General features: G+C 52.7%; 2 protein-coding genes across 2 annotated transcripts; both read right to left on the reverse strand.

Moving 5' to 3' along the window:
• Nucleotides 1-1,464: 1,464 nt before the first annotated feature.
• RCC_08707 (uncharacterized protein) lies at nt 1,465-2,187 on the reverse strand (the record flags this gene model as incomplete). Its single annotated transcript, XM_023773955.1, has 1 exon — nt 1,465-2,187. One exon carries the CDS (start codon nt 2,185-2,187, stop codon nt 1,465-1,467), a length of 723 nt encoding a protein of 240 aa, XP_023629723.1.
• A 598-nt stretch (nt 2,188-2,785) lies between these two features.
• On the reverse strand, nt 2,786-7,273 carry RCC_08708 (uncharacterized protein; the record flags this gene model as incomplete). Its single annotated transcript, XM_023773956.1, has 1 exon — nt 2,786-7,273. One exon carries the CDS (start codon nt 7,271-7,273, stop codon nt 2,786-2,788), a length of 4,488 nt encoding a protein of 1,495 aa, XP_023629724.1.
• Nucleotides 7,274-11,453: the final 4,180 nt, after the last annotated feature.

The following is an 11,453-nucleotide window of genomic DNA, read 5'->3' on the forward strand; positions in this document are numbered from 1 at the left end:
TGCGCATAATAGTAAAAGAGCTATAGATGTCTAAATATCGCCCTACACTACCGCTATCGCCGGTAGGTAGTTCTATAACACTAGCTCCCTTAGATAGTAAGGATCTCCGTAACTACCTGTCTATATATAAGCGGCGTAAAACAACAATAACCTTACGTAGTAACGCACTCGAAAACTACCTATCTAAGGACTACGTTCCGGACACTAATAAAGCACTAATTAATGTCCTTAACTAGTGGTTTAAGAGGCGTTACTTAGAGCTAGAACTAGCTAAGTTTACCTTTAATACACTCGTAATCCCCCTTTAATTAGATAAGCTAGAACGGTCCTTCTTAGATAGCCGTAATATTATTACCTACCGCCGTAACCGCCTCTAAGAGGAGGTAATTAAAGCATGTAGTTGTTTAAAGAGCTAGTACGGTCCACTAATACCGGATGTATTTAATAATGTTAAGGGGATTAAGGAGTTTTATATAGCAAGGACAACTACAGCTACAACATAGGGCTCTTAGGGAGTTTTAGAGGATACAGAGACGCTTTTTGTAAACTGATTGCCTATTTAGGAAGCAGGTAACTATTAGTGGAGTTAGTATTCACTTCAGAAGCAGTTGGTTAGTATAGTAAGAGCCCTTAGCTAACCGGTAACCACACTAACAAGCACACTGTTCCAGAATGTCTCAAGTTCAGTCATCTTCCAGTGAACATATAATAGCAGCATGATACGTGATGATCTTCTCTATCCGTAGCGTCGACATGATAGGATCAGTCATGGGAAGAGCAGTGTGTGCACTTCTTCTTTCCCTGATGACCTCGTGCTTTCTTCTGCTCAGCGACAAGTGCTCCCCATCGAGGTTCAGTTTTTGAATCTTACCGCGGACCAACGACTTCTGTACTTCCAAGCGTCAGGGAAGGGACCTGGGAATCAGTCGAAAGGTTACAACTGGAGCTATGTTGAGTTCGCTCTGTGATCTCCGGCTTTCTTACACGTCTGCTATCTCGTGTTTCACTACATGGGTTTACATCAGCGAGTGAAGTTTTTCCTGGACGGCATTCACGCTGGGTTGGATATCATCGTAGTTGAGCTGGTTTCTTTCTTTTCAACAGTGGCGTCGCTCACTTGGAGGTCATCGCAGCTCCCTGGGCGGAGATCGTGAAGAGGCGTAGGAAGTTCGCCCTGTCTCCCCGGTCTCAATCATGCGATTGCAAGTCTGGAACTCCTGGCTAGCGCATGCTCAATGAATTGTCTACGGATCGATTGCATCGAAAACACATTCCAGCTCTGTGCGATTTCCCAAGGCGAGGCTGCGCTCGGTTTTGCAATGCTATTTTCTCAAGCTAATTGTGTTGCAAGTGGCTCTGTTATACTAACAACCCCTGAAGCTGACCGAACAGCTTGTGTCCCGTTTCCCTGAAGGCACCAAGAACGGGGGCAGCCAGAGAAGATTTCCCACGAGAAGATAGCCCTTAGTGACCGCCATAGCCATCACGATCCATGTGCATCCTGTACGATTCATGAAACTCATTCCGAAGAGCGTCTGGAGCATTGAAAGACCTCACTCTCCTCAGATGGTGTCTCGAGCTTGAAGCCCTGTGCCGTCTTGCGGGGACCTTTTCGTGAACCTTTGGATCGCCCTTTCGCTCATATCGAAGGGAAGTATTGTTCCGATGTCTTTCACCGTTTTTCTTTCCAACAATACAGTTGTCTGTAATGGGCAGCGGCCTGTACTCTCCATGCTCGTCCCATTCTCGTAGCTCGTCGCTGTCGGGATTCAATGGCAAGTTCCAATTCGGAGGATTACGGTAGAAGTTCTCCAGCCGCTTAGAGTTGTACTCGTTTGGATAAATCCACCGCTCAGGACACGATGCTTCGGGTCGATTGATGTCGAATTGGTGCAGAGCAACTGCACGAGCCTCGTCCGATGCAAAGCTTGACGGATCGTGGCGGCTGTTTGAGTTGTCGCTTGATGGAAAKACATCTGGGTGCTCGCGCTGACAGTCTTTGATTTGTTTGCTGGTTGTACTGTGTAGGCTTGAGGCGATGTCAGACAGCAAAACATCGAGGAATGGCTTTCCGAATCGGTACGATTCAACGATCGCATACGCGCTGGCTTTGAGGATGATGAAGACGATCATCGTGCGAATGATGATGTTGGTGCTGGACATGAAGAGCATGCTGAAGAGGAACATTGTGTCGAAGTTTGTCCCTGTGGAATTGCGACTAGTGCGGAAGAGGACGCTTGGGCTGGCAGAAAGATCTCTGGCCGTGGGAAGAACCCATGTGGTCACAAGTTGCGAGTTGAACACCTGATTACTCCCATTCAGCAGTAAGCTGTCATCACGAGCGACGATGTGGCTTTTCCGCCAATTTTTAAAGATGAGCAGCCAGAAGTAAGAGGATGTTTGGCACTCAGAGAGAAGAGAAGCCTACGACGGAAAATCGATGGAGAGGTGAATCGATTGACAGCTACTTGTAAGTTCCTTCTATAGTGTCGCTTTATTCCCAGACGCATGTCCCACAAAAGAAACATTCCATGCAGAAATGTGTACAATTCATCTATGCTCCGCGACGAAATCACCGCAAAGGTTCCAATCCCAGCCCATCTAAGAAACGCTCCACAACACCCCGAGGTTTTTCCTCAACAACTCTCTCCACACGATAAAATGAGCAATCCTCGTGGACAGAACAGCTCCGCATATGATGGCGACGCCTTCTACGAGGGGTCAATGATGAAGGCTCATCCTGCAGAGTCCTGAGTCGATAGAGTTAGCATCACTCAGAAGTTGATCAATGCCGAGAGCCATGCCTTGAGTGTGTTCTGCCTCCCGATGAGGGAGCCGCATTGTTGTTTATGATCATGTTGCCTTTGATGCCAGGCTTGTAGTTGACGGTGATATTGAGGTTCTCGACATGGCCGGTCGGTCGTAGCGAATGGTGTATTTGAGAGATCGGGTCTGTTCTATGTCCACGCGGAGCTGGCGCAACTGTATCGTCGCCCGAAGAGCTCGAGCTCGAGCTTGAGATAGCGCGGTCTGCAGGAGTGGGAGATCTCCGCGATGGTGGCTTTTCGGAAGTCTTGCTCGACGAGCCCGAACTTGACTTTTCACGGCTTGCAGGAGCGGAAGGAGTGCCCGGACGGGTAGTGGCTCTCGAGCCACGAGAGCGGGTCGAAACATGGGAGCCTAAATGCTCCACGTGGCCGTGGCTCTGGGTTTTGGGAACTTTGTCAGAAGATGGCGCGGCTGGAGTAGCAGCACCTCCATTCACTTCCGTCCGAGGAGCAGGAGGGGGCTCATTAGCGTCACTCCCACAGACAGTAGACGCGGTGACCTGAGGAGGTGCTGTAACGACGAAACTCGGAGTGGGTTCAACAATCTCAGCAGTGCCTGCTGGAGCCAAAGGAGCACCAGCGTCTGAGCGACCAGACTGACTTGTTGGATGATAGTACTCTTCTGCCAATCCTCCACGGACAACATTCTCGGGAGGGTCGGAGATTGTGAGACCTATGGGAAGATCATCCGTCTCCCTCTGTTTGAGCTCAATGAAAGGCGGAGTGTGAACCCTCTGTGACACAGGCTCTGGACCAGAGATTGAGCCTCCCGGAACATGTGAACCAGCCTTCTCGGAAACCGCCCCATGTGCTTCCGCGTCATCTTCCAGCTCCGAGATTGCAGAGACAAAGACGTATCGCTCTTTTCCTGTGCTTGGAAAATGACGCTCGCCTGGATTGACGCCCACAGGATTGGCGTATCGTTCTTGAATCTCAGCTGTCTGCTCCTCGATCTCTTTTCGTCGTGCTGATGAAGGTCTTTCCCTCATCTTTCTGGAATGAGAGCAGCCCGCACACACGATATCGTTCCAGATCGCATGGTACCAGGCATTGAGCTCGATCTGCTTCTTGACGACGGTACATCGTAGATTGGCATCCTGAGAGACAGGGAAAGGCTCTCCCCAGGGAGGACTGAAGACCCCGTCTTCGGCTCCGAAACCCCAGTATATGTGCCAAGCACAGCCTGGACAGTAAGACCCGAGGGGCATTGGATCCGTCTTGACATATGGCTGTTTCTTAACCGGGAGATCTGGGGGCTTGATTCTGTCGCCATTGATGATCGACTCGGATGTCGGTGGCCAGACCTCGGGTTGGGGAATGACGAATGACTTTCGCGAGGAGTGGCATTCCGACTGAGGCGACTCGGGGTTTCCCTCGACTTCTTCACGTGAACGGATGGAAACTGGAGCCTTTGTCGCTTGGATTTCCGGGTCCTCCTCGTGAGATGGCAGAATGAAGGCTTCCGGGACGGGAGCCTCATCATCATTTCCGGTAGTGGATGGCAAGTGTTCTCTATTCACTGAACAATCAGGTCGAGAGGGCGCTCCTTCTACTACACCAGCATTGGCCGCCGGTCCAGATCGCTTGCTCGCTGTACTCCTCTCTGGATCATCGATAGTTTGCGTACCGACATTTGAAGTAGGCTCAGCATCGACGGTTTGCGTGCCGGCATCTTGAGTGCGAGCCCGCCTTCTGGCAGTGTCAAGGAGAACCGTGAAATCCTCGAGTTGAGCGTACACCTCCTCCAATTCTGGATCCAAAGGAGGTGATGAAGTCGCTGCCGGTAGTGAAGCCGCTCTAGGAGGACCCAAGGGTATCCTAATAGATGGACCAACAGCCTGAGGTACAAACTTCTTAGCCTCTGGGTCGTTTTGGCTCGGGTGTGTAGACGAAGAGGTGATAGCCCTGGGATGAGAGCTTCCAGCAGCGGAAGTCACGTTGGGGCCCTTGCTGTGGATGGTGACATCCTCCTCCGGTGCTTTGGAAGGGACTTCAACGGTGACACCCACATCCCTAGGATCCAGTTTCGTCACACTCTCTACAGCCTGCTGCCGGACCTTACTTGCTTGACTCGTCGCCTTGGAGATTGCAGTTTGAGTGTGGTTCTTCACTCCGGCTGATTCTGAAGTGAGGTCTATGACCCCGCTACGATGAGTTGGCAGAGGCGTGCGTACTGTGGGAGTGAGCGCCGGCGTTGAAGCTGCCCTGGCAGAGCCCGCAGAGCTCCTCAAGGGTGGATCTGGGGGCTTCGATCCTTCAGGAGAAGACTCCCTCGGCTGGCCATTGGGGAACGATCCGCTGATGACGACGTCTTCCTGATTATTTTCAAGCACGTTAGCCGGAGGATTCCTCTCATCAGCAAAGGCTCGATCTGTAGCATCTCTCTTGGAACTTGAGGGCGAGCCATTCCGAACAATGCTGCCGGTAGAACGAACGGTGCCCGAACTAGTTGAGGGGACTGCTCTCTTGCCTGCAGCACGAGCAGACAATTTCGGTGACACATGCTGGACATCATCGGGAATCTCTGCCGCTGGTGTGAGAACTATTGCAGGAGTAGCATTATCAGGTGGAGTAGGAATAGCGCGAATGAGGTCGGGCCTTGTACAATTTCCAGATCCGCCAGGATGTGAAGCTCCTACTGGAGTACAGTATCGTTCGTGCGGGAAAAGCTGATCCTTACCGGCTGAGCTCGGAGCCTCTTCAGGTGGTTCATCCGGCACAGTGGCGTTCTTCAGGAAAGCTCGAATCTGATCGGCTTCCTTGGAATCGTTGGGGTCGATACATCCACAATTGGGGCCTGGACAGTCAGGAGATGCTATGGGAGGATCAAAACACGTTATAGTGCAAGGCTGTTCATATCGAGATCCAGTGCTCGGAGCCTTAGAGCCCGCATTCGATTTAGCTGGTGCAGCATCACCCGTTCCAGCCTGCGGATTGGATGGCTGACTCGAGCTTGAACCGAATTTGCTTGCGACGGACTCCTGCTTCGCCTTGATCTTTGCATCCGAGATGGCTTTCCGTGCCGCCATGTCTTGGAAATGCTGTTCTTTCTCTCTTTCTAACGCACTCATGGCATCATCGTACGCATCTTCGTGGGAGTAAGGCTTCACCACACGAGGGTTGCTGAACCTGTGGAGCACCTGCGGGTCTGAGCCCAGTGACCAAACCCATCCTGGGCGAGCCTTGATTTCAGCAATCTCGACCTCCCGATTCGCGGTGTTTAAGATTCCCTTCGCGGTATATTTCAGATTTGTGTTTGCGATTGCTTCGGCTACCTGGGCAGTTGCATCATACTTGGCAGAAGTGTGTTGATCGTCGGTCTCAGTCCCCAGAGCATCGATCGCTGTATCAGATCCTTGGCCTGTGGATCCATTGGAAGGGTACTCAGGGAGGATGGGCTGTGGCTCCGGTGTGACTGCTCGGGATATGGTTGTTTGCACRGCTGGTGCAGGATCCGATGCCGATCTGGATCTTATACTTGCTGTGGCAGGGACTGGCGGTGTAGACCCATGACCACTGTTGCCAGCCGTACTTCGACCCGAAGTATGGTTTACATCGATGTGTTCAACGAAGGTTGGGCCCGGCGCAGGCGGACGAGTATCTTCGCGACCTGACTCGACTGGCAATGGTGACAGAGTCCGTTGAGGTTCGCTGCCAGCAACACTCCGAGGCGAAGCAGTGTGTACGCTGGAAGGCTTCGAGCCACTAGCACCTGGCACAGGTGCGGCGATGTTCTCTTCAGGTGGTGGGCCTGGACTTGTTGAGATCGAACGATGACTGCCACTGCCACTTGGAACTAGAATGTCGCGGCTCTTGGGCACTTCGAAAACGCTAGGAGCTGGGATTGCCCCGTCATCGTCTTCAGGAACTTCTACAATTCGAGATGGGGGTGCGATTGAGTTGTGTTCGGAGCCCGTAACGCTTCGCGCTGGCAGATTGTGTGGTAGTGTTGACTCAACATCAATCTGGTCGCCTAAAGCAGAAAGTATACTGAGATTAGATTGCCTTCTTTGCATTCCTGGCTGGTTCTCCCCAATGTATATATTGATGGGTCGATGGGCTTGAGCGACGTGATCGCTGACGTGTATGTTGAGTGGAGGATGAGGGTGGCGGCCACCCCGATCGCTGTAACTGGCTATGGTTCGAGAAGATCGCCTTGTGCTTGACGTGAGCGCCGATCGTTCAGACATCGTGATCGAGATGTGGCTTGGAGGCGGTCTGGAAAGTGGGTCAATCTGGCTTGTTGGTAGATGTTGTGGATGGTATTTGATAGGTTTGGAAGTTGTCGTTGATGGTTCTTTGTTGGTTGGTTGCTTGGTCTTAAGTGTGCTTGGTGGTGGGAAAGGATGTAAGGTCGGGGCAGCAGGAGAGATACTTGAGAGCTGCGAAGACAGACCATGTGCTGTATAGATCGCTTTGCCGAATGACCTTAGCCTGGCGGACATTGCTGCTGAGCAAGACAACCTGATTGATTTGCTGGCTCGTTGACACGTCCGGGTCCCGGCTCTGACCTGGCAGAAATCCAAGGCTCGTTGCGGAGAGAAACTGGTAATGGTCTCGCCAAATAGCATGGGTCACATAGTGGAGACTTGAGCTGAAAGAGAACGCGAAGTCAGACCGCGTTGTATGCATATGTAAGAAGATGAATCCACTGCAATCCTTGAAGTTGTTTCTGTGTAGCTCAATGTAGCTCCGTCGAAACCCATGTCCAGACGCTCCAAGCAGTTGCAATCATCGCGAGAGGCCCAAATGAACCACTTCCTCTCCTTCCACTCATCATCCAGGTCTTCTCCCACGATAGTACCCGAGATGCTTCAAAGTGGACGTCAAGAGATTCCGCCGAATGGGTGCTCCCGGCCTTTCGCGATAGTAGCCCGGCATGGACTTCAAATTCTTCGAGTCACTCTTCTCTTGGAGAAGGGCGGCATTGTTTCGAGCCATATGGAGTTGCTTGTCCAGCTCCTCAAGAAGGTCCGCCACGGTATCCTTTGCGCCACCTTCTTCAATCCGATGCTTGATGCGGTCCCGCAATGTTTCAAACATCTCGACTGGTGTCCGTACCTCATGGTGGCGATACTCGGAGTGATGGCTCTCGGAGTGGTGGTCGTGAGCGCCATGCTCACTGCACTGACGCCTCTCTTCGCGAGCTTCGCATAAGCTGTCGTGGCTGTTCATTTTGACGATGGCTCTGTGGGGCTAGATTGGATGATTTGGAAAGTTCTTTGAGTCTTCCTCACAGTGCTTGGATGGTTTGGGGAGATTATTTGATGTTGAAGGGATGGAAATTGCTGCTGAGATGGATCCATGCGTGCCCGTTCTCGATCACAGCGACACGTTCCTGCTGATGTGGTAGCGCTAGCATTATTCGATCACCTGGTGACCGAAGATCTCCTGATCTGCAGTATTGACATCTTGCCAGTGCTGCAATGATGAGAGCTTGGGTGGCCGCACGCTGGCAGTGAGGATGGCGCGGGGCGAATCAAATATCGAGTCGGCTTTGTGGTTGCTGCCGCAGATGGCGAGCAGAAGCAATGGTTGATGTATGCATGTTCTTGCCAAAGGATAGCATGGGGGYCTTGAGCTCATTCCTGAGTCTGAGACTGTGATTACCACAAACTATGCTTCTTGCGAGGCTGAGAAATCTTGCTTGTTGCAAAAGATCTTCCATCGCTGTATCGACAACTAGAAGTTGGATGTATTCATCGCCGTTTGCCGGGGCCGCCGCAGCCGATGCGGTGGGTTGCTGAAGCGGCGACAAAAATGCATCGTCGCGGTAGACCAGCACTGCCTAGACGCCATTTCCTGAACGGCGAGGATGGAGACATCCCAGCGTCGTCTTCAGGTGAAGGCAATGTAGGCGGGGCCGKGGCACTGCCCACATCTTCAGTAGGATGCAAATCCTTGTGGCTTCAGACGTGTCTCAATCAAGAGGCTGGAAGCATATTGTTGCCTTCGCATCTCTTGCTGCGATCGCTGGCGAGTATATCGATGCTGCTGCCTCTCACGGCATCGCGGAATACGAGTGACAGGCGCTGCAAGTCATGCAGCACAGAAACCAAGCTGCGGGCAAGCAGACCAAAGGTGAAGTCTGAGAAGTACAGGCGCTGTGAAGGTTCTAAAGAAACGCCGACAGCGCTTCATGCCGTTGTTCCTTGCTGTAATGTCATCGCTGCTATATGATCCTTGCTCTTTCTGCGGTAACTTTGCCGTCCTCCTTGGCCAGCTTCCCTGTCGAGGCATGGTCGAGGAGCAGTCGTGATCGTTACCTTTGCTGGCAGCGGTATTGACGAGACTATGGAGTCTCCTCGCAGCCGCAAACGAGCGCGCCTGAAGCTCCTCGCCTTCTGCGATTCTTCATTTCGAGGCGGCATTGTTGTCGCGAGCTCAACGTGGGCGTAGTCCGCACTGGAAGTTGTCGACCTTCATCGGGTCGCCGGGCGCGTCGCTGCAGCGTTGCATCCGATTCACGCCTGTTTAACGTAGCTACAAGAWGTATGAGATCGCAAGAAGCGTCGGTGGCATCTCTTAGAAGCCTTGCTGTCGGGACCGAACCTGTCGATGAGAAAGCAGCTTTCAGTTCGCCCCATCTCGCAACGGAAGTGACAGGCAGCTGTTGCGCTGGTTGAGTACTCCCGTCGACGAATGGCATGACCGCCATTGATACCTAGACGCCCTCGTTCGTGAAGAGCCACTGTGGTCGTTTGACGACTGGCGCCGGTGCTCTGCTAGGTCGCCATTACAAGAGCGCGCAGCAGCAGCAAATGAGGCAGGAAACCTTTGCCAACCACAAAACCGCGCCGCATAGCATTTTATCACTCAACAACTCAAAGTTCTTCTCCAAGTCGCTGCGCAAGGCAAGCGACACTGATGAAAAAAAGGTAGAAGAATCTTGTGCGATTCAGCAACTGGTTTGTTAGGCTCAAAAGATCCCGCAAGAGTGCTTGGACGAGGCGCTGACTCTCTGATTGTCGCCCGGGCCTTTGGGATCATGAGTTGTGACACAAGTCAGCGCCTCACAGATGGGAACGGCTCTCAAAAGTCGGTTGACAGTGAGGCGGTCTGCTGAACCTGGACCAGGGAAGCCGGATCCGTTGGCTTGGGTGAGTTGTCGACGCCGGACGGCCACACTGTGGGAAGGGAGGGGCGGACTTACTCTGAATTCATGTTGTCGTTGAATTGGCGATTGATTTTGGAGAAAGGCGGTCCTTTTATATGTGCGMGAAGCTTAGCGCCGCGCTAACGAGGCCGTGATACAGCCCGCGCATCGTTTGGTGAGGCAGGTATGATAGCTACGCGGAGGCTTGCCAAGGACGGCAGGCGGCAGGGTGCCCGTGAAGGCCCACAAGTGTAGAAGGGGTCTAGCGGGAGGGTGCCGTGGCCTCAGGGAGTGGTGGAGAGGACGAGGGCAGGCCCTTGGGGCAGGATTTGAAGAAGAGAACGATGCCTTATGTCCACGCAGCACGGAGAGGAGCATCAGTTGGTAGCCATAGACGATTGTGTTCACTCAGACTACGTGGCAAGAAGGCTGCCATGTCTTCAGCACAAGTTGTGCTGGCTCACTCGAGCGGCCAGAAGGTCTCGCACCACTGCCACCTCACCGTGGTGATTGTAGAAACCGCTGATGAATGGCTCTCTGCCGCTTCGACCATCACTGTGATGGGAGAAGGGCCGGGACGCAGGAGAGACACKCAGAGCTCCACACCAGGACGCTGTCTTCCCTCACACAGTGATCACCAGTAGCGATCCCTTACCTTGGTGAAGATGACCTGCCATCGATACAACTTCATCACGGTCATCACGAAGCAATCCTCCCTTTACAGCGAACCATGCATGAACTCGCACTCCTTTCAACGAATTCACCACCAAGAGGAGCGAGGACTATTCATTCATTGCAGCAACGAGGCAGAGTAATTTCCAAGTCGCGAGCAGCATGTGTCCACATTTGCTAATCTGCAATCCCTCAAGAATTCGACAGACTGGCTCAGGCCTTCCTTTCCGCCCGCCGAACCCGCAGAACGCAGCCCGTCAGCTCCGCGCTTCGAACACGTTGCTCCCGCTTTGCAGAATTCCCGCGAAGGAGACAAGGAGGAAAATATGGCGGTGAGGCCGTCTCCGACCATAGGTACTTTGAATCCAATCAATCACCAGTGGATCTGGAAGTGAGGGAAGGCTGTTTTGTTGTACAATGACCTGTGGAAAACGGCTAGGATTACAGTCATATCATTGCGCTTCATAGGTCCCCGGTAACTCTTCCAAAGCACGAGAAAGTGCACAGGCGGCACTTCCCCTGCGCACATCTCATTTCCGCGCCTCCTCGATCCTCGCCAAGGGTAGGCCTGTCGTAGGTCTCAAGAGCTGTGGAAATTTGTAGGCCAGAAAGATGACCCATCTTCTTCTCGTCGCCACGCGAGAAGGCGACGACCATGGCGAGGAGAACTCCTTACGGACTCGACACCACGCTCAGGATGTCCGAGCTTCCGCGAGGGACTCAGTATAGGGAGTACAAGTGCCTTGAAGAACATGCACAACATGATAGTTTTGCAGCTTGCTATGGTAGAAGGCCTGAGCTGGACGAGGCAGGGCAATCGATACCCTGACGCGTCTTTGGTTGCAAAAAGTCCATAT

Source organism: Ramularia collo-cygni (assembly GCF_900074925.1).
Source record: "Ramularia collo-cygni strain URUG2 genome assembly, contig: RCC_scaffold15, whole genome shotgun sequence".
Lineage (NCBI taxonomy): Eukaryota > Fungi > Ascomycota > Dothideomycetes > Mycosphaerellales > Mycosphaerellaceae > Ramularia > Ramularia collo-cygni.